The sequence below is a fragment of the Guyanagaster necrorhizus genome, assembly GCF_019112545.1.
Source record: "Guyanagaster necrorhizus MCA 3950 unplaced genomic scaffold BT62scaffold_45, whole genome shotgun sequence".
In the NCBI taxonomy this organism is placed as follows: Eukaryota; Fungi; Basidiomycota; class Agaricomycetes; order Agaricales; family Physalacriaceae; genus Guyanagaster; species Guyanagaster necrorhizus.
The window spans coordinates 1-22,074 of record NW_025064924.1 but is presented as its reverse complement, the minus strand read 5'-3'; the positions used below and the strand labels follow the sequence as shown (position 1 = coordinate 22,074).

The window sequence follows — 22,074 nt, the reverse complement described above, 5'->3', positions numbered from 1 at the left end:
TTTCCCAAGCCTCTTTGCCCAAAAGACAGAATTAGGTCGATTAAGGATTGTGAGGAGAGTGGAACGGGTATTTTTGATATATTCGAGCCCGAAACCCTGAAGAGTGGGAGATGAATTAGCTGTGAATGTAAAAGCTAAGGCGGTCAAAGGCAAGTCGTAGACTACAACACGAACAGTACAGTAATAGTACAACACATAATAAATCCAACCAATAATTATATCTTTAAAAGGAAAGGTAAAGGATTACCCCGTCATCCCCTCAAATCCAAAGCTCTTCCCCCAGAGCTTCTCGTCCCATTCGCCATCCCAACTCAAGGCATCTATTGTACCAGAGCCTGCTGGATCTTGCGCCCAGCCGGACGAGAAGATGTTGACAGTCGGGTCGAATATATCCTCGGGCAAGAACAATGGCGAAACCGCGACGCCGTCCTTATTCCAATCCATCATAGCCGTCGGCGCGTACAGCCCGTCCGACGCGTACACGGCAGTAGATTCCTCCCTTTTCCCAAGCAGGTTCCTCACCGGGTGGTCCTCCTCCTTGTCTCGCTTCCGCTTGGTCCCGTCGCCTTCGTTTTGGGGGTTCAGCCCTTCGACGTCCATGAGCCGGTCCAGCCTTCGCCAACATCGCCTCGCAAGCTCCCACGTCCCGCCAATAGTTTTCAGCGCCTCTGCGCAGTTCATCAGGTGTAGTTGGGTCTGCAGACGGAGAGTCGGTCGGACCGATAGCTTGTACCCGGAGAGATGGGCGATCGCAGTGGTGAATATAAGGTATATCATCGCAGGATTTGACTGCGCCAGGGAGGAAGGGTTCACTGTGAGTTTGTCAAGAAGAACGTTGAATGTTGACGCAGCATCAAGGAATGCTGCGTGTGTCGTTTTGTCTTTGAAACTATTTTCGATTAGGATGCGGGATGAAAGAGTGATAGGTATAAGGACTTACAAGGGTCGATAGAGTAGGATGATGGCCACTTGGTGGAACATGTTGATCTCCAAGACCCTGCGCTCTGGTTGATGGCCAAGAGATATACGAAACTGGACAGGAAGGTCGTGATGCCACCGATCAAGCTCCCCCTTGAGCGCCTCCATAGGGTTTCCAGCCGGAAATTCGAATCCAAGATAAAGGTGCAGATTGATACGAGAAACGATTCGGCATAATGAAGACGTCTGAACAAATAGGTCGTCTGAATCGTCCACGACGCCAGGGGGTGGACGAAGGGCATCGACAATTCCTGGAGGTCGACCAAGCTGCAAAGAGAGAAGAAGGTCGAGAGTCAGACATACACCCCACACTTCTGATGTTGGTTTTAACTCGAGTTCCTGTGCCATACGCACGGCGAGACCTATGAGTAACCATGCTTGGCCCTCAGACCCGCGTCCATGGTCTCGCAGCGCAAGCAACAGAAGTGTCTGAACGCTCTCAAGTCGGCTGCCCTTCCGTAGAAGAGCACTCATAGCAGCGCGTGCCTGCTCATACCATAAATCGGCGGCAATTTTGCTCGGATCACCTCCAAAAACAGTCAAAGCCGGATTTGACGGTGACAGCCGGCCAGCATAGGCACATAACGCGAGCATGAGGCATGTTGTGCCTTCCGACACCGTAGGCGCTGTGAGTTTCGGCTCGATGAGATGCCGTGGAGGTAGCAAAGGATAACTGGGGTGTACGTGTGTATAGTAGACGTCAACGAGATTGGTGAGAATATGCTGAGGAGGTAGATCAATTTGCTCCGTTGGAGGGGGAAAATCAGGTTTGGATGACGGTGACATTGCTTCAAAATCAGCGGAGCGCCAGTAGCTGCCAGTATACGCTGGATTGGACTCGTCTGGGAGCCCTTTGTAATCTAGGTCTGTGGCCATCTCCACGTCAGGGGGTGTGGGCACAGGAAAAGCATTTGAGATCGGGGATGGGTATGATAGCAAGGGCGCTCTGGAGGTCGTAGGAGATGTTACAGGAAAGGGAAAATCAATGTCTTCGCGTGGCCATGCGGGTGCATCATACTTTTTGAGCTGGGGAGGTGGCGTGTGTGTACGCTCAAAAGACTCGCGCGACATGGAATAGCTAGGAAGATTATAAGACAAATGAGGTTGCTCGTTGGTAGGCGATGGCGTCGTCTGCATGACAGTCGGCGAGTGCGAATGACCATTGGCCTTGGCATGATAGAAGGTCGGCTGTGAAGGTGTCGAAGGTGACTGCTGCTGTCCATTCCCTGACTTCAAATTGGGATTCGGCGGCGGCAGCAAAGGCTTGGCAAATGTCTCCTGGTCGGTCCGCTGGGCGAACGGGGCAAAGGTATTTGTTAGATCATCGAGGATCTTGGCAGCATCTGTACCGGTCCAAACGACCTTGTAGGCGTCCCACACATCCTGGGTGCATGTCTTACTCTCCGTATGGAGAACCTCCACGCACTGCAGGCATATATCGGAGAATGACACAGTCCCCCGAAGTTTGAGGATACAAAGACCGAGCAGAGTCTCGAGCAGTGTCACTCGTGTCTCCGTGTAGCGCAGATAGCCAGAGGGTGGGCCCCGACGACGAGGCTCGCGCGAATAGGAGCATTCGACCTTAGTTTCTTTGCAGAAAAAACAGGGATCTAGGCCGTCGCACTAGGAAGCATTAGAGCACCTCTGCTGGCACACGGATAGGATGAACGGACCTTTTTCCGCTTGAGACGACAGGTGTTGCATGCTACGTAAGGGAAGTCAAAAAAGGGCGTGGCGAGGAAAAAAATGTCGAACCTCTAGAGACCTTCTTGTTCGTTTTTTCTGGAGCAGGTGGCGGGTTCATCTTACCCCGCAGTGTGGAGGTATGGGGTACAGAGACGGTCTCGGAGGGAGGTTGTTCCCAAGCAAACTGAGGGAGAGGGTTGTTCCAGATCCTCTCTTGTTTGCTGACTCATCACCACGTGTCGGAGTTCAAATGTTTCTCCACATATTACCCCGGAGAGGGATATCGCTCTTCAAAAAGGTATATCCGGTCTCTAATTCAAATCCACTGTTTTGTACGGTTTCTAGTAAGGCTTGTTATTATTCATATGGACCTTGCGGTATTTTATTTTTGGGTTGCACCGCTGGCCATGTTCTTCATCGGTACCGCATGTACCGCTACGTACCATGTGCGGTAGATTCGCGGGAAGATAAATGAGTTACCCGCGGTCGCTGTCAAAACATACGGGTCTCTAAAAAAGTTAAGTAGCTAGTTGAGTCCCGGTCAGTGCTCTAAGGGGTCGTAGTACTCCTTTATTCATCCCCTCCCCTCCAAATAAATGTCGTGACGATGAAGAAATTTCAACGGATGTTGGGGACATAGCAAGCTATCCAAGAAAACTTGAACATAACTCAGTCGTTTTGCTTGAATAAGGTTCCAGATCCTACCAAGATACCGATTGGCGAGATGCGCGGTGAAGATTCTGAACGAAGGGTACGAGGACGGTAAATAGCGGAAGGCGGAAGAGGGAATTTGCCAGGCTACTAAGGCTCATAAGAAGCAAGAAGAGATTATTATTCTTAGGCAGGTCAGTAGGATATTTTAGCACATGCGCCACAAACCATCTGTGTACGTTCGTCGCGTATTCGCCATTTTCGCACTCACAAATATTTCTTTGTACGTCGCATTGCTACAAGTAACATGTCGACATGGCCTTTCCTCGGAAACGTCCTTATTAGTCAAACCCGCACCTCCGTCCAGCATCGTGCCATCCATCTCTGTCGCGTTTCTCAACATCGTTGCCAATGCATCTTTCGGCCGCTTCAGCGCAACTTGGATTGGAGGTAAACTAAACGTCAGAGGTTGGATAGGAGTTGTTCCAGGGCCTCGAATCGCCCTTCCGGGTGGCCGGCCCGGGGGGGCTCAAGTTGGCTCCGCGGAAGAATCTAAACTCCATCCCGTTTGTGCGGGCTCCCGTGGGTTCCTGACCATCCCCAAGCGTCAGTAAAAGAATGAAATTAACAGGATACACTACTTTTTATAGATTACATATATACAGCTTGGTGGTACAGAGAGAGAACGGTATCGATGCAGCTACCAAGACTGAAGCATGCCTTGAGCACATTCCTACGAAGCCAAAGGTCAGACAGACGCTGCAAAGGACAGAAAGTTAATACAAACCCTCAGCCTTCCCAGGTTATGCACAATCGCCACATTGACCATCGTCCTAAGTTTCCGTCGCACATCCCCCTTATTCAGTGTATACTGATACGCTCCCGAACACTGGCAAAACTTGGATACGTTGTCAGATTGTATCTGCCGGCACTTTGAGCATTTCAAATCCTGCAGTGCAAACGACCTCTCCATATCGAATAGCACCTTCATCAGCATGAACTCAATAGCTTGCCGATCGTACTCCCCATGGCAAGTCAAGCAAATCCACCTCTGCGAGACGTCGAGGTTATTCGGAAGCAGGTCGGGATCACGACAGAAGTCAAAGTCGCGCAGGGCATCACAATGCCTACAAGGGACGTTGGAGAGGATGAGCGGTTCGCAGGGGTTACGGAAGATGGCATCATTGGCGAATTCGCGTACCCCGATAAGATCGAGTAGATTCCGCTTTAACAAGCCAATTTCAACCTGATAATCCTTGGCAAGTGCGAACACCGCACAAATGAACTTGACAAACTCCAAGACAGGGTCGGAGAGCTGGAGGTAAGAGCCGGGGAGAACCGGAAAATCGAAGCCGTCCATCAATTCTTCATTCAGCATAGCCTCTCTGTGCCGTTCTTGCACGGTTCTCACCAGCTTGAGCAGTTTCCTGGTTAGACGTCGCGCGATGAACTCTTGCGTCGACTCTATTTCGCTCTTTTTGGTGACATCCCGTTGACTGGACTCAGGCGCACCGTTGCGCAGCGCACGTAGAGGTGCCCGTGATACCTCATGCGTTTGCTGCCGGATCTTGTACAGTTCTACCACGAAGAATTGGATGGCGACGCCAAAGTCCTTCTGGATGGCCGGAGGAAGGAACTCTGCGATATTCCAGTCGTTCTCCAACGTCAGCTCTTCAGGGGGCTCTAAGGCGAGAGGATCTTCGCATACGATACCTCCCATGTTGGCCTTGTCCATGAATAGTAGAAAGTCATAGAACTTATCCGTTTGCAGGTAAATGTGTTCAAAGAGTTCGTGGGATGTGACGGCGGTGTTGATGTATGTCGCATACGCATGGGCTGTACCAGGAGGCTTGGACGTGGAAAGAAGTATGCGGCTGAAATCGGCATAGACGACATGCGAGCCCAGGCGCTTAAATTCTGCCAATAGCTGGATGAACGTCTTCCGCATGAGGCCATGGACGAAGCGATGGAGGTTGGGATCGTAAAGCTGCGACGCGCTTGAGCTCGTCCATCGCCAGAAATGGTCGATTGTTACAGACGGACTCTCAAGCTCGCCATGGATTTTGTCAAGCAGCCACGTTTTCACCATATTCCTCAGAATGCTAAACGTCTGCGCAGATATATTCGACTTGCCCAAGGTGAGATCTCGCTGTCCTTCACCGTTCTTGTACTCATCCAGTGTCTTGGACGCAGAATCGAAGGCGGTCGATCCACCAGTCCCCTCGAGTTCGTTAATGACGACGGAATGTAGGACAGAATTGACGGCCAGGTTTCGAACGCTAATTTCGAGACAGACATTAGAGTAACATCCAGCTGATTGGAACTCCGTGGTGGGGAGCTCCTCAGATAGTCTCTGGTCATTCTCGATACCACCGAGATCAGGCTGTTCCCCAGGTGACCACCAGAGTATCATGTCGTTCTGGATGAGGCGGCGGGCGAATGAGATGTCGGAAAGAAGGAGGGGCTGGTCGCCCTTAATATGTCCGATGGGGACATCGTAGTAATCCGCGAGTGATATCATACGGTCAAGCCATGATCCCAGCGAAAGATACCGATTCAGCATCTTCTGTGCGACGTGAGTCTGCCATGGAAACACATCCAACGTATGAGGGCCCCGAGCTTTGGTCATTGAGAGTACAGGAAATTTGGACAGCTTCGGAAGCAATCGATCAAAATATGACTGATCTTTGCTCGAAGAGATGACAACGGTATATGACTTGTCTTCCATCAAGCCAAACTCGCGCGAAATAGCTTTGAGAGCAGTAGAATCGGTGGAATGATATGTAGTAGTAAATTCACGAGTGTCCTCGTAACTTATAGAAGGAGAAGTCCCGTATTTTTGCTGTCTTTTCTGCTTCAAGTCGGCATAGGTCGCCTCTAATTTGGATATAGGCTGACGCCGTGTTGCTGGATCAACGACATGAAGTTTGACGGGACCCGTCGGCGAGAAGGTGGCAAATACATGCAGTGGGGCAGTCGCAGAGCACGCGTGATAAAGGAATATATATTTGCTGCCAATTCCCCCCTGTAGGTATTTTCGGGAAGCAGAAGTCGAATGAGTCGCGCGATCGAGTTGGTGAAGGTCGAAACCAACGGTCTGGCCCCGGTTCAGAGTCATATTGGGGTCTTCAACGGTACATGACCTTCCCAATTTGAGAACACCTCGGACAACGAGAGGGACCTTGCATAAGCATTAGTATGCGTCTTGACTCAGAGCAAAATACATTACCTGTTCTTCGAATACTCCATCAACATTAGGATCATTGGCAAGATCAATGAAGTGCTCATGGATGTCAATGTAAACATCTTCACGAACGGACAGCTGGTAAAGGTTCGTTGACGGACGTTCACGAGGTAGACTGCGTGTGACTTTCTCAAAGGTATAGAAATCAGGTCGAAAGATGTCCTCCTTGGGATTTCTGAGATGAATATACATCTCTCTGGGAATTCGTAAAGGCGCTGAGACGACCTCCCCATCGACAGACAACCATAGAATAAACCGACCGGCAATCTTACTCGGGCGAATTTGTAATATGTCCCAAGTGCGACTCGTCTTGACTTTGACGCCTCGGAACATGGATGGCACGACTGGTGCCGAAGTATTCCATCGGATATCCTGCCGTTGCTTCCAACGAGGACGCATCGCCTTAATCCAGGTGGAATAATTGACGGAGGGATCTGGTATTGCAAGAAGAGTCTCTTCTTCAACCTCGGGCTCCGGCATCTTCGGCCGAATTGTGCGTTTGACAACTGCAATACGAATACGCTTGCTCTGCGTCTCTTCTTCCCCCATATCTTCAATGTCCCGAGGCGGCAGAGGCTGTGATTCCTCTTCAGTAGCAGGTTTGAAGAAATCGGTGAGTTTGTTTTGCTTGAACTTGTCACCCGCTACAGCCACTCGTCTATGAAGCCAGTCGGGGTGGCGTATACGAGGAACAGGATTAGGAACCTTTTGCATAGCAGCAGGTATCGTTATGAGTTTTTGGATTACTGATCCCAGACGCTCTATGTAGTACTGCCAATCCAAGATCGACCGTAGGTCAAAGTTGACTAAGCTGCTATCTTTGAGCCATTTGCGAAGGTAGGTTCTCTTGACGCCTTCCTCCGCCGAGAAAATCGCAACCGGGACAGCACGCTCCGTGACAGGCGCTCCGATTGGACGTTCTGAGATAATAAACTTGCACGCAAGACCCTTGTCCTTCACCATCTGATCGCCAAGGAATTCCGCAAGACGACGAGCAGTACTAATGGACGTCGACTTCTGTCCACCATATTCAGCAAGGGTCTTGGACATACTTCGGTTCTCTGCGATGAGCTCAACAAGCTCCTCGTCGTCAAGACTATCGGCTTTACTGAAGAGGACGTCGAGCCATTGATCGGCCACCCCCGCGACTGCAGTATAACATTCTTGCGTGGTGATGCCAAGCAGGAACTTCTCGAAGATCTGGGATTGGAAGATCTTGATCAACTGAAGCTCCCCGCGCCGCTTCACTTCGAAACCTTTTAACTCGGCCAATGACCCATCGTCGTTAAAAACGGCGTAACGTTTCTTCAACAATTTATCTTCCTCCTTCGAAGATGGTAGGATCATGGCCTTGTAAGGACCATCGAGTTCGAAGAAGATCGAGTTCTCGCTGTGGATCTTATACTCGCCCGTTTCGGGGTCCAAATCGTGGTACTGATGATTGGTGAACTTCGCGTGAACGAGATGATTCAGCATAGTACAAGGGTAGGAGAATGCGATGGCTTTGCCATTCGCGAGTTGGAACTTGAAATTCTCCGGGAACACGCCAGGTAGCATACACCAAATTCCATCAGTATCCAGCTCGAGCGGACGTCCAATCTGTTCGACGAGGGCCCGCGCCATTTGGATGATTGTCGCACCAGTAAGGCAGGTGATACCAGCCATCTCCATCGAATGCCATCGGGCACCCTTTCGCATGACGTAACCGTAGAATGAGTTCAAAATGCACTTGTGAGCGAGCTGCAAAGAGTCGTACAATACAATCATCTTCTTTGCCTCGTCAATCTCAGCTATCGACTTCCCGCCACTGATCGCTGAGTCCAAGTTCTTCTTCCAGGTCTTGTGAAGACCTTTATACTCGTAGCGACGGTCACGGAACCTTCGAACGGTATCAACATAAAAAGGATTCTCCCTCTGACAAATGATGGCCTCGCGGTTCTCGATCTTTGTGTCCTTCATCTTCTTATAGACCTTGCGGGAGTAATCGCCGAGTCGCTTGTGGAGCAAAGCTGTTTGCTCTGCGGGAGAGAGATCGGGAAAACGTCTTTGGGGTTGTCCAGGACGCTTTGGCGGGAATGTTTCCTGGTTCAGGGCATGCCTGATCATGTTGTATTCGTCACGATGAGCAGGAAAGAACTCTCCTCTCCAGGCCCATTCCAATCGTCGGTCACAAGTCTTTCCCGGTCTGTTATAATCGCAGACTGCGCAGACAGATTCATCGACCATGGAGTCTGGCTGCAGTCGATTTGACAACATGATGTTAGGATACATCGCCGCAACGTCCAAGTGATAGATGAGTGGGTTGTCGGTGCGCTTCGGATTGTCCCTCATGACTTCCAGAGCAGCCTGTATCTCCGCCTTTACTTCGTCATAGTTTGTCACGTCATCCATAGACGACTTAGACTCTTCGATGATACAAAAGGTCAAGGCCGCGTCGAGTTCATCAATCAACTGCACAAGTTAGTTAACATCCAATCTGTAATGCATCCAAGTAGACCTTGTACCTGTTGTACGGCTGCAGGCACAACCTTAAAATCGGTCTGGATATCACTACGGAAGACACCAGCTTCCAAAGCTTCGACGTGTCCACCGACATATGTTTCAGAGGCTAGAAGGTGACCATCATACATATGACCGTGTACTTCTTCATGTCTGTTTGGCATGATGATTTCGCCTCGATAAGCTTCAACCTAACGAGAAACGTCAAAACAAAGAGCGAAAGAAAACCATGGACTTACCATTAGCAAGGTCTCGCATAAAGTCCCAGTACCTTTGCGCAGCACCTCATCAGGACAGAGCGGAATGATGTTACAGAGAGAGAATATGAAGGGGTGGACGTATTTCATATACAGATAATATGTGGCAACAGCATCAGAAACTGAGTATTGGGCCAAGACTTGAGGTTGCTCCATGGCATACCTAAAGCGTCATAAGGGCATGCTCTTAACACTGGAGCAAAACACGTACGGAGTCATTAGCTCGGGGTCCAACTCTATAGGATTGTATCCAAGCTTCGCAGTGGTCACTGCTTTTAAACCTTGACTTCCTTGGGGAAGATATGAATCTCGTTTCACCCATCGGAAACAATCCATGTGCACACATGTACGGCTCTTATACTCATCCTCGGCGTCTTTGGCAAAACCGGTCTGAAGGAACATGTCAATTCCATTGGCCTTTGACCTCGCATCCAGAAACGGAAAATCGAAGAAGTCTCCGTTAAAAGTTGCCATAACAGTCGGTTTTATGTCTTGTATATGAGAGAAAAACCGATTGATAGTAGCGGCCTGGAGTTTCTCAACGTCAAAACGATCCAATGAAACGAAGACGGCTACAGACCTCGTTTTCTTCGTTGAATATTATAAAAGGCCCCTCATATCCTTCTTTGGGAGTGTACTCGAAGTCTTCGATATCTTCACTGACAATTTCCCTATTCGTGATCAAATATCCTTGTCCGTCTACCATATAAGAGATCATCATTACTTGGTCGATGGCCTGGTCGGGGAACTTCAGTGGGGCCTTCGTCGTCTCTATATCATAAGCCATGACGACAGGATCCGCACGCTTAACACGCTCGGCAATGTGACGAAAAGAAGGCTGACCTGCTGTGAATGTCACGGCATACCACAAACCAACGCGGATGTCGATGTCGATAGCGACACGAAGATAGTAGGGGACATCATATTCCCTGATGTCAATGATGCACTCCCGAGGGTCCATATCGCGCACCCTGGGCCCCTTTCCCCCAAGCCCTTCCAATTCCCCGTCAAGCTCTACGCCCATACTTGCTCCACCCGCAGCTGCACTGATAACTTCTGCATAAGCGTCGACGGCATCGCGTTTGGAGCCATTTTCTAGAGCGAGAGGCAGGAGGTCTCGCCTGACGGCTAGGAGGTCTGACACATTTCGAAAGCAGAGCTGAAGATAGAGACGGTAATGACCCATGAGATGATTGGGAAGTTTCAAGTCCTCTTTGCGCTCGCGCGAGATTCGACAAATGAGTCCCTCGTACTTCTTAGTTAGCCACTCTTCGATAGTGGATTCAGTTCCACTCTGCACTTCTGTGAGATTCTATTTGCGCACAATACAGAGAGTTTACCTTGCACGCGATGCAGAAGTAGGGTTCGTAGGCATAAGTAGCCTTGAACATTCCGCCATCATCTTGAATGAAATAATAATCAACCACGGCTTTTCCAGAAGGCCAGTCTGGATCCTTGAGCAGTGTCTTAACAACGTATGTGAGTGAAAATCCTGTAACACAACGTAGAACACGCACGGGATGCATATTGATCAGCCAGCCCTCCTTCATTCCACCCTCCTGTATTCTGGCAAAACCAAGCTTCTCATCAACTTCGTCATTCAAAGCAATCTTTTCGAATCTCTCTGCCAATTGTGTTCCATCGTCCTCGCGTTTTGGGGCAGGTTCACCAGGCTTGCTGCCACCTCTGCCACGTCCACGGCCGCGCCATCCACCACGAAAACCTGACCGGAACGAGCCTCCACCTCTACCACGAGACGATGTGAGCCCAAATGTACCGCGTCCTCGAGCCATGTCAAGGTCGTCGAATATGGAATTGCTTAGGGAGAAAATGCAGAAAATGGCATGAAGGTTTGTGACGAAGGAGATGAACGGGCACGTGATGTGACCGTCGCGACGTCCAGCTCTTTTCTTCTCTTCATCTTACAGACATAGCTTCTCTCGGCTCAGGCTTCCGGCTTTTATGTTGCTTTCGTGCCTGTCAGAAGCCTGAACGCTTGGAAAAATGTTACGAATTATGTGTTTCACAGCCGCCTCATACTCTCACATCTTGTCAAGAGCTTCGACATCATGCGTATGACTGGATCAATCTACTAACCCCTCTAACTCTAATATCCGGCGCATTGTACCCCGAATCCGCCAATATTTTCACTTTCTTATAATGTTTCCCGAACATGGATACCTCGAGCCAAAAGCAGCATGAGTGGCACCTCCTGATACAGAGGTGTAACCTCTGCTCCATTTTATGGCGTTCACTAAATACACTCGCTGTAGTCAACTCGATTCTGAAGGCATTCACCATGACAAGACATTGGACCCGAATCTGATGGTACATATAAACGCAACGGCGCCCTCCCGATTATAGCAGGGCCTTGGACTAAAGCACACCTATTTCAGAGAAATGTCTCCTCAACTTTCCCGGCACCGAGGCTCATGAGTCTCACAATGTCCTCCCACACCCTTCGTCTCAAAGTTCATCTTTCGCCTTTGGTGGGTACTCAGTGCGCTCTATATGATCAAAAACGGGCATCCCTCCGTCTTAGTCCCACACGACCGATGTATCATATGTTGCAGGTATGAGTACGGTTTTAGCACCCTCCGCTGGACTCCGCTGCTTCATTCCCCATGTTGCCTCGAGATCGACTGGCTGTAAATTCTCTTCGTGCATATCCTTCTTCCCCAGCTCAATGTCCACCAACCCAGGATGAGATGCCGCTATTCTTACCGGTGTACGGCGCGCTAGCTCGGCGCAGCACATGATGTTGAGCAATTTCGAGGTAAAGTACATGTTGTGTGCTTCTTCGGGTTTGAACTGTAGGGGGCAGAGAGCCTGGACAGGGTGAGCATCATTTGACTGGGGAAACTCGGTAATGACGGCTCCGCCACTTGTGACCCAAATCATACGGCTTGAAGCGGAGGATTTCATGACGGGGAGGAGAAGAAGGGTGAGCAGGAAGGGACTGATATGATTAACTTGCATCCTCCGAATGCGTTAGCGTCGGCACATTACGGTTCATTAAGGCGCCTTACATCAGTTCCAGCCCATCTTCAATAGTCTATTTCCTTACGATGTGCATCCCAGCGTCGTTCATAATTGAACGACTTATCTTCATACGGATCGTTGAGTCTCGTTTATGAGATTACATTGTTCACAAGAAGGTGCAATGGCATCCCTCTTGCCTTGAACGTTTGAGAGAATTCCTGCACCGAGGAGAACGAAGCCAAATCCAAATATTGGTACTCGACGGCGCTGCGCTGCCTTTCTCTTCATTTCGACAAGCTAATACGATTTTCGACGCTCCATTTTCAACAAGGTACTTGGCCACTTCATATCCGATTCCTGAAAACGGAAATGAGTGGAGATTCTATAGCGATAATGATTCACCTGTATTCGAACCAGTCACTACAGCCGCGATGCCTGATAGATCGGTGCTCTTGAGGGAGGGTAGAGGAGTAGCCTGTCGCTTTGCAGCTTCTGCGAAGTCGATACCATCTCAGTCTGTATGAAGTGCCGTCGAGTACCGGTCCAGAGTGAACATATATTAGCTCATGCTTGCTACCACAGATGCGTCACTGCAGCAACGGGACGCCAAACATAGCGCAGAGAAGAGAAGCCTAATGGTACGCATGGCAGGGCACAAGCTACCATGTAATACACGGCAAGTGGGATACGCAAGTCTCGGCACACGGCTCGGACGCGCGTCCTGGCTGGAGCGACGCGTAAATCTTGAAGCCGACAACGTATAAGATTAGCTAGACAGCATATTGTACTCATGAATGGAGTTCAGCTTTACATAACCACCCTAGTAGCTCATTTCTGGAGCGTAACCATGACCGTACCATGATAAGCGTACCCTAGTATCATAAAATCTCGGTATGATGAATCGATAGTCTCTGAAAACCGACATCAGACTCAGTTAGCCGCCAACGACCGTACTGTTGACGACCGATTCAGTTTACGCAGCCGAGACTGAGTTCTCTGATCGCAAACGGTTTACTTGAGGTCAATATGCACCATAGTATTCATGCTGACTCTCGTTGAACTTCTTCAAGTTTAGCTGTTGTACACGGGTACATCTATCTTCTGTGCGATAATTCTCTTCTCACAGGATGTGTGTGTTAACCTATTTGATCCAGAAGAGCCTGACGACTGTCAGTAGCCTCACGTCGTCGAAAACCAGGAACGGGAAAGCATGCTGACAGCACCGAAGCATTTCGGCGGACGCAAATATATTGTCGCAGAATCGACGTAGCGTATTGACAATGCTGCTCAGCTGTATTTCCTCTCGCCGAAAGTACAAAAAGAACCGAATCGATTGAAAGGTTCAGAGGGAACTAGTAACGAGTGATTAATCAGTCAATGGTACTCGAATAATAAACCGCACTGTCTCTTGGGCATTACTTACTTTTTCTGAGTTTCCTGAAGATATATCTTCAGGTAATTGTTGCTTTCTATGAGTATCTAATAATCTGGAAAAAGCTGTAAAGGCAGAGTTCTTAGGTTTAGAAAGAAAGAGTTTCAACCACCGCAGGACCGTTTCGTATTGAAAGAACTATGCTATGGTGGTGGACTCCTTTACCTGCCTGGATTCAAACTCATGCAAAAAGAAATCCATGAAGACATGGCTAAGAAGTCGTCGATGTGGACTCATAGACCTAAGTCTTGTGTTTCGATGCATGCCAGTGTGCTCAGGTTTCAAGAACCCTCAAAAACAAAGCACAAAATCATGGTACAATTCTTCACGTAGCAGCAGCGGGAAGCAAGCAAACATAGCTACAAGCCCACGGAAACTAATTAACTTACAAGGTACTACAGTGACGCTCGGGCGTACGGCGCCACGAAACCCGCTTCCCCATTGTTGTCTTCATCATCAGTAAATTCTCCATCATAACTTACGTTGGGGGGCCCTTCTCTCTCGTCATCATTGTGACTCCCGAAATCCCACACATCAAGCATGGTGGTGGCGTCCTTGTTGCTTGCGGAAACGCACCATCTGCCTTCAAATACCACCTGCCATACGCCTGTAATATCCACCAACAAGTCTCTTACGACAGTACTACCGTCACGAATATTCCACAACTTTAGTGTTCCGTCGGATCCGCTGAGGACTTTGAACTCATCGTGATGGAAACAAGTGATAGGTCCAGTGTGAGCGGCAAAAGTGCGCTTCAGCTCGCCGGTGTCCGGATCCCAGATGCGTAACGTCGTATCAGCGGATCCAGACACCAGATAGGACGGCGACAGTCCCAGAAGGGCGACTAACGAAGTGTGTCCGGTCAGAATGCGTTGGCATTGTCCGGTCTGCAGATTCCACACACGGATTGTTCCGTCCATGGAACCCGAGTACGCTTGGTTTCGTTTTGGGTCAAGGACGATACTGTACACTGTGGAACGTATTATATGTACAATGGATAACGAAAACGGCAGAGTGGTACGAACCTTTCCCAGTGTGGCCGGTCAGGATGCATTTACACTGTCCAGTGACTATATCCCAAACACGAACACTGCAGTCGTAGCTTCCCGAAACTAGAGTACGTCCCCTGGCTGCTAATGCTCGTATGGCCTGATCATGACCTTCAAGGTGTAACCTATGGTATGGATTTTCTTCGGCTTCCTGGTAGTAAAATGACATCAGGACATTGTAAAGTGGCATGCACTCCAAGAAACATACAGAGACATCCTCGGTATCCAGGTCCTCGTCCCGGATCGCTGAGACGTAACAGTGATACTCAGCTTCACCTAGCTTCGGAAGTGTCCAAACCCTCAAGGAGTGATCTCTACTTCCGGTGACAATGACAGATCGTTTGGGCCACTTCTCCTTTGTAACGACTCCGGACTCTTGTTCCACGTCTATCCACTCTGGTTTTACGATGGTTAGGCATCGTACAGTGCCGGTATGACCGCCAAATACGTGTGTACAGCGACCAGTAGTCAAGTCCCAAATCCTCACCGTACGATCCGTCGACCCGCTGACAAGGATGTCCTTACTTGCGGACAATGCCCAGACCCCTCCTTTATGTCCCTCAAGTGAGCGAAGTAGATCGCCAGTTGTAGGGCAATACACGTGAATAGAATGGTCGTCCGAGGCAGATATAATGCGGCCATGGGAAAATATCAAGCATGTTACAACAGATGAACCATGCGCGGGGAAAGATCTGTGTTTTGGCTCAGAGTTGTGGACCCATGAACCATTATCTGTCGCCATGGCAGACGCCACGGTAGAGATGGTAGAAGAACAAAATCGGACCGGAAAATCAATGTCCGACTACCCGACTTTGATTTTACATCTAGACGATCGGACGTCCGATCGGATCCTGACACAAAGTACGTGGTTTGGAAAATAACAAATTGGCATAGCAATTGTTCTAGAGATGCCCTACAAATTACACAACCAAAGCATATATTGAATATACTAGAATGAATGAGAAACTGAGTAAGGCAGAACATGTTGAATGAGTCGGTGTTCATACAAGCTCAAACATCAAAAATGGAATCCGTATTCCAACGTCACTTCTTCACAGCGGGCAGGTTAGCATTCATGAGTCTCAGAGCTTCCTGAAATTCGTTGGGAGATTCGAACTATAATTCGAGACAACCTTTGTCTTCTCTTTTTTTTTAGTCTCAACGCTCCCTTTCAAGATGACGAAAGAGCGCAAGATGTTCTGTAGAGACAAAGCGAATAAGCGGTGCTCTGTCACCATATAAACTACATTCATATAATACAAACATAGGTCATTAGGAACGACTGAAGAGGTGTAAGAAACATATGCACTAAGTCACCAGAAAGTGAACAGATATCATGATGAACATGCAAAGAAAATAAATCATTACTGTCAATACTCATCTTCCTCCTTGACACTAGCGGTCAGGCCCGTCCACCGCATTGGACCATGGCCAACATCAGTCTGGTCTACGCTCGTTCGCGGCTTGAAACTCTCCCGTCTCGCCCTCGAAGCTTTCTTCGCCAGCCCAGCAGCCCCGCTGCTGGCGAGTCTCGCCACATTGTATGACGATACCGCGCTCGCACTCCGTATACCAGTCGGGCCATAACCGCCGACACCACCATATAGTATCCCACTACTTGGGACGCGGCCATGTCCGAGGGCATGATGTTGTGTTCCAGGCTTCGGTACAGGCATTGCTATCGGTCGGGGTAGCGAAGTTGGTGCGCTCTGATATTTGGATCCAGGTATCTTCGAAGGTGATGCTGATCTTTCTGCACCGTTCCCCGCCCGAGACATGCCAAAAGGCGTTCGCTGCGGTCCTGTCGAGTCGCTGAGCTTTATTCGTTTACTGGGCACAGATTGCGCACTACTTCCTGCCGGTCGCACTGCTGGAGTCACAACCCCACTCTTCGCCGGAGCATAGGAATGATTAATAGGTGTTGTGGCTCGTGGAGGTACAGACCCGGCTCGGGCAGGCTTCCGTTTGTTCTCCTGTTCAGCGTTGCTGACAGTGACCATCAGAGCTTGAAGGATCGGTTCGCCGTAGACTAGGAACGGACGGCCAGCTTCTTCTTCCCAGGTAGGTATAGAGGCAATAAGGTCTCGTTCGAGCTAGAATAAAAGGATTATCAATGAAGACATATCGTTATAGACCTGGAGAAGAACGGACCCGCGGTTTCTCCTTGGATACTCTCTTTCTCATCTTCTCTTCTCGGAGGAGTCTACCTGGATCCCGTGCACCTCGTCCAAATAGACGCGACTGATCAGATGCGGCTGCCGCTAGTTCCTTCTCCTCATCGCAGATCTCAAAATACTTCTTGATGCCGGCCAAAAGAGGCGCCTTCATTCGTTTTTCCTCTTTTAGTCGTTTAATTTCTTCTTCGTGTATCGTCAGAAGCTCTTCGGTGCATTCATCTGTCACAGACATTGAACAAAAATGAATGGGAAGATTATAGAGATACCCGCCATCTGCAAATGGAGCAAAGTCGGCTCTCTCTTCTTCACCAACCAGCAGATCATCCCAGAGTTTCTCAATTTCTTCTCTTGCGCTTGCTACGAAGGAGCCCATCTGTTCTCTCTTGATCTCCAGCATCCTCTCCAGCTCTTCTTCGTATTCCCTAACAGTATCCTCTGTACTTCCACGGTGCGCTTCTACGAAGGCATCCATGTCCGCATCGGAGACACCTAGCCGGTTCCAGAGACCTTCAAGCTCATCAAACATGGCTTGAATGTGAGCCTCCCGTCGGCGCTTGGTTTCTTCTAAGGATGCCCGAAGGTTCTCTGCCCATCTGAGCAGACCAGGAGTTGGATCAATCTTTTCCAGTCCTATTGGCGTTCCTTGGCATTCCCTTAGCCCTTCGTCCTCAGCCTCTTCAACCTTGTCCACGAAATGAGCGAAGATACGACGATAAGCTGCGTCCGACATTTCTTCACGGTGATATATGAGAGATTGGTTTCGTGAAGCTGGCGTGGGTGTTGATATTGTAAATGGATCCATGCAACTATTTCCTAACGAAGCACCAGCGCGTGAAAGAGAGAAAGACGGCATAGGAGAAGATGTTGAGAATGTTGACGGTGAATCTTCCACCGCTGCTGGTGGCATCCCAAGTTCAGTGTACAACCAATCAATCTGGACGAATGTAGCGGATAGTTGGGACAGGCGCTTTGACTGAAGGAATGATAAGATATAAATAATGATAAAGGGGTCTAAAAGCTTACAACTTCTGATTTCCCGCGAACGAGTTCTTTTTCTAGCTTGGAGAACCTTTCTGGCGTAACGTTGCGGTTTGCAGTAGGATCTGCATCGTCCGACCCGGGAAACCCAGTGGCTTCTATGACGTCGTAGGCGAAGAAATCATGACCGAGCGTTCGAGCCAAAACATTAATACGGTTGGTGAGTGTTGTTAATTGCTCGAGTTTGGTATGATATAGCTGCCATCAAGATAAGCGTAGGGCCATCGTTGCACAGTAGAGCCACCCACCTGCCGCAGCTTCTCTTGATGTTCGGAAAGCATCTCATATCGTCTTGGAAGAGCCTTCTCTTTCCTCAGCTCTCCGGTGCTACTGCCCGTTGACTTAATATTTCCGCCCAATGCCTTCGTATAGGAAGAACAATTTTCCTCCACCGCTTCACACTTCTCAGTCCACATATCGACTTCTTTCCGACGCGATTCAATCTGGCTTTCAACGCCTTTCATCAGATTCTCTTGTATCGAGAGAAGTTCCTCTTCTAGCGCCGTCGGAGGGAGACCAAGCTGAGCATGAAGTGTCGGTAGGAGCTGGGTTTGGGCTTGCAGGTGGGAATGCAGGGAATTCAGCAAAGATGTAAGAAGAGGAAGTGCCATAATAGTTGTGGTGGATTAGTGACAGCAGAGCTGCTCGTGAATGTGGACGGAGGACTGCACTGCAATAATGAGGTAACCAGTCAACATGGGAATAATTTCCGAATCCACTCGCGTCGAACATCACGTGACCACGTGATTGATCATAACCTTTTTTTTTTTTGTGGGGGCTATTGCAGAGGCGGTCCAGTGACATAGTCGCTTCCAAGGTGCAGCTGGAAGTTTTGCCAGGGATTAAAACCAAGCATGTGTAGTCAGTATCATAAATATATAGATTTGTTTCACCATGGGGAAATGCTTTATGCACTGAATAGTGTGAGACTCAGGATTGGTAACTCTGCCAGGAAAATTTCCTCTATCCTTCACACTGTCCCCATACTTACCTTGTGCATCCCAGCTATCAACATTATCCTATACCCACTAAAACCCCATCAGCTTCTGTCCAATCACTAGGAAGCTGATGCTCATTAAGGATTGAACCTGCTCAGGTTCTTAACACCAGGTCTTTTCTGAGTGCCTTTTTGCCAAAACATTCTTGCATCATCAGGCAGTCAAGTTCCAGTCTTCAGTTTATCTTCTTTTTCCATCTATTTCTTATCTCTGAAGTGAAAGGGGTGTTTTCTCATTGGGATAACTCTCTCACATCAGGCATTTCATATAGTTTGCATGGAGGAAAAGACAACAATTCTAAAAAAGTGTACTTTCCCACTCTCTTTGTGGCCACTTTGCCACTCAGAGGATGGGGAGGTGCAAACTAAGATATTTGACATTTTTGAGCTTTGCCATAATATGTCATGTTTTTCTAGGATATCTTTAGTGAGTTTCTATATCTCATTCTGTCCCAGTGAAGAGCATTTTGTTAATATGTGACACATGCTTTCTAAATCATTGTGACAGTGTGTGCAGTATGCATGGTCATGGTATTGTGGGGCAAAGTTTAGCCACTTTGCTCCTATTCTGTAGATATCATGCATTGTCATCCACAGGAAGTATCTTATGCTTTGGTCAATATCTCAAAGCCTTAAATATTTCCAAATCTCTGTCTCTGTAGTTTTAATCCTGAAGTATTCCTTCACTCCTTCAATAGCTAGCTTGATATTTGTGGCAATTTTTGCTCAACATGAAAGGGTCTGGTTTTTTTCTTTTATGGAATACCTTGCATACTCAGCTTTGTATTAGCTTGCTTAGAGCTGCTTCTGTGATCTTGATTTTTGAGTTGATATTTAAGTTGATGGAATCATCTTGATCTTTTTCAGCCCCTTCTTTTGCTAGTAGTTTGGCTTTAGTGTTTTTGTTAAGCCCAAGCGTCACGTGGACTGATACACGTGATAAACAGATGTTCCTTCACACTTCGAGGAATCACCTGAGTTCACTTATATGTATATCCGAACGGTGTGACTCAAGGTCAAAAGTAGACTCGAGGTAGGATGGTGTGAATAAACTTTAGCTCGAAGCTGGAGTATACCAGCGAGAGCTACGGTCCTTAAATACTGTACAGTTGTCTGCTAATTATACTACTGCCTATTGTGTGTGTCTGTGTCCATTGTGCCCGTTGTCCTTGAGCGTCGCTACCGTACATAAAAGGTCGATTGTGTGTCGTCGAGCGCGACCGTCATAGTGTAACGATGGGAGGTTTTAGTTGTGCTGACTAAGCTTCCCACAGTCTTGTGCCTTCTGACTCAGCGTAAATAGGGGTAAAAAAGGGAAGAAAAGGGAATAAATCGTAACATTACCCCCTGCTTAAGACCATCGTCCCGATGGCTTAATTAAGGGATAATTCATAGTCGTGTATTGCTGTATCGGCATTCATGTACTTCTTGTTGATCCATTGGTTGGATTCCGGTCCGTAACCCTTCCAACTGATGAGGTAATCAACCGTTGTTGTTGTGCCGCCCCCACGGGCTTTTACTTTTCATAGTTTGTGGTTTAATACTTGATCGATTTCGTAGTGTTCTTCGTCGTCGATCAGCTCGGGGGGTGGTGGAGGTGGCCGTTCTTGGTTGGGGAAGGCTGGGGCAACGTATGGTGTTAATAGAGATTCGTTAAATACGTCGTGAATTTTCCATGTGGTTGGTAAATGCAGTTTGTAGGCTGATTCGCCGACTTTCGCAAGGATTGGAAAGGGGCCGGTACGCTTGTCGGCCAGTTTATGTTTAGGCCGTGGCAGATGAAGGTTGGTTGTATCCAGCCAGACTTTGTCATGCGCATGATATTCGTGCGCAGGGCGTCGGTGTTTATCGTATTGTTGTTTCATAGTTGACGCCGCTTTTTCGAGCGCCTTCTTTGTTTCTGCGTGGATTCTTTCCATTGTCGCGGCTGTTAGGAACGTGCCAATCGAGTGGGCTTGAGTGCACGCGCGGAGTCCGGCAGAGTGCGTGGGTGTTGACGAAGCTATTGGCAACGTCACCCTTGAGTCGGAGCCCAAGGATCTGGATGGACAGAACGGAGTTCTGTCAGAGAAGTGAACAGGAGTATCCTTCGGAGCGGAATCCGACGGATGAGATAGGGAGGAGTGAGTACGAAGTGTAGATGGCTTATCCAAGTTGATATTCGAACTGAGTAGTTACGGTGATATACATGGCTTTATATACTAATGGTAGCTAATTCCGAGTCGGGTTCCATTGGGTTCCGGTGTGAATATTCGCTACCGAGTTCGGGGTCTAGGTATTACAATGTGAAATACAGATGTGAAATGATAATGGTGAAATGAAATTAGTAGGTAATGGGAAGCGGCCGGAGTCCGGTGGGTAGCGTGATAGAATTCGTGGTTGGTTGAGGTGACACGGAGGCCGGCGGCATGCGCGTAACAGTATCCCCCCTTTAGCGTTCTTGCCCTCAAGAGCGCTGATCCCGATGGCCGGTGGGGCCACATGGAGGATTGTTGGTGGCCATGGGAGTTTTGTATCTTGATCTGAAACCACCATCATCGCCTATGTCGTCGCTCGCCATGTATCGTCGCTCACGCACTCCCGAGCCTCTGGTGAGGGGATCCACCCCCGATGGCCCTGAAGAGGCCAAAGAATTGTTTCGTCTAGAATGGGAGGCTGCGGAGGAAGAATACGCGGAGGCCATGGAGAGTCATGTGGAATGGCAAAGGGAGCAAGAGCGGGAGGAAAAGGTCCGGGCGGACCGTGTGGCCCGGGAGGCGCGGAAAAAGGAGCAGAAGGAGGAATTGGAGAGGAAGAGGGAGGAGGTTCGGCAAGCCGCGGAGAGGCAGGCTAAGGAGGCAGAGGAGGCATTGAGGGAGGCGGCTCAGAGGGCGGCTGAGGAGAGGGAGGCCGCGGAGAGGGAGGCCGTGGAGGCGGCGGCGAGGGCTGAGGCTGAGGAGGCAGAGCCAGAGGGGATGGTTATGGAGGATGGGTTGCTGATGACCTCTGCAGAGGCCACTGATTTTCGGCTGCATCAAGTTTTGGCGGAACGGTATGGTCCTGGCCCTGGTCTTCGCTTCAAGAAGGTGACTCGCCATATGCCTC

The 22,074-nt window shown here is 49.0% G+C and overlaps 6 protein-coding genes across 6 annotated transcripts; all 6 read right to left on the bottom strand.

Annotated features, from left to right (window-relative positions):
- Positions 1-32: 32 nt before the first annotated feature.
- BT62DRAFT_937691 (uncharacterized protein) lies at positions 33-2,858 on the bottom strand. Its single transcript, XM_043187379.1, has 4 exons — positions 2,734-2,858; positions 2,652-2,683; positions 941-2,601; positions 33-889 (listed from the first exon to the last, which is right to left on the bottom strand). The coding sequence occupies exons 1-4, from the start codon at positions 2,780-2,782 to the stop codon at positions 244-246; spliced, it is 2,388 nt and encodes a 795-aa protein (XP_043034222.1). The 5' UTR covers positions 2,783-2,858; the 3' UTR covers positions 33-243.
- A 1,205-nt stretch (positions 2,859-4,063) lies between these two features.
- Positions 4,064-11,108, bottom strand: BT62DRAFT_909764 (DUF1744-domain-containing protein; the record flags this gene model as incomplete). The annotated part of the gene is made up of 8 exons (XM_043183761.1): positions 4,064-6,496; positions 6,545-9,010; positions 9,064-9,249; positions 9,298-9,478; positions 9,521-9,843; positions 9,896-10,609; positions 10,656-10,781; positions 10,833-11,108. The coding sequence occupies 8 exons, from the start codon at positions 11,106-11,108 to the stop codon at positions 4,064-4,066; spliced, it is 6,705 nt and encodes a 2,234-aa protein (XP_043034221.1).
- Positions 11,109-11,718: 610 nt separating this feature from the next.
- On the bottom strand, positions 11,719-12,338 carry BT62DRAFT_937686 (uncharacterized protein). Its single transcript, XM_043187378.1, has one exon. It carries the CDS (start codon positions 12,292-12,294, stop codon positions 11,854-11,856), a length of 441 nt encoding a protein of 146 aa, XP_043034220.1. The 5' UTR covers positions 12,295-12,338; the 3' UTR covers positions 11,719-11,853.
- A 1,100-nt stretch (positions 12,339-13,438) lies between these two features.
- Positions 13,439-15,565, bottom strand: BT62DRAFT_997531 (cell division control protein 4; the record flags this gene model as incomplete). Its single annotated transcript, XM_043190658.1, has 6 exons — positions 14,987-15,565; positions 14,755-14,929; positions 14,212-14,699; positions 14,119-14,177; positions 13,721-13,784; positions 13,439-13,510 (listed from the first exon to the last, which is right to left on the bottom strand). The coding sequence occupies exons 1-6, from the start codon at positions 15,518-15,520 to the stop codon at positions 13,439-13,441; spliced, it is 1,392 nt and encodes a 463-aa protein (XP_043034219.1). The 5' UTR covers positions 15,521-15,565.
- Positions 15,566-15,997: 432 nt separating this feature from the next.
- Positions 15,998-18,684, bottom strand: BT62DRAFT_975457 (uncharacterized protein). Its single transcript, XM_043189194.1, has 4 exons — positions 18,242-18,684; positions 17,979-18,191; positions 16,930-17,928; positions 15,998-16,871 (listed from the first exon to the last, which is right to left on the bottom strand). The coding sequence occupies exons 1-4, from the start codon at positions 18,602-18,604 to the stop codon at positions 16,149-16,151; spliced, it is 2,298 nt and encodes a 765-aa protein (XP_043034218.1). The 5' UTR covers positions 18,605-18,684; the 3' UTR covers positions 15,998-16,148.
- Positions 18,685-19,425: 741 nt separating this feature from the next.
- On the bottom strand, positions 19,426-19,596 carry BT62DRAFT_909824 (uncharacterized protein; the record flags this gene model as incomplete). Its single annotated transcript, XM_043183765.1, has 1 exon — positions 19,426-19,596. A coding segment is annotated over one exon (171 nt), but the record flags the coding sequence as incomplete, so codon positions are not given.
- Positions 19,597-22,074: the final 2,478 nt, after the last annotated feature.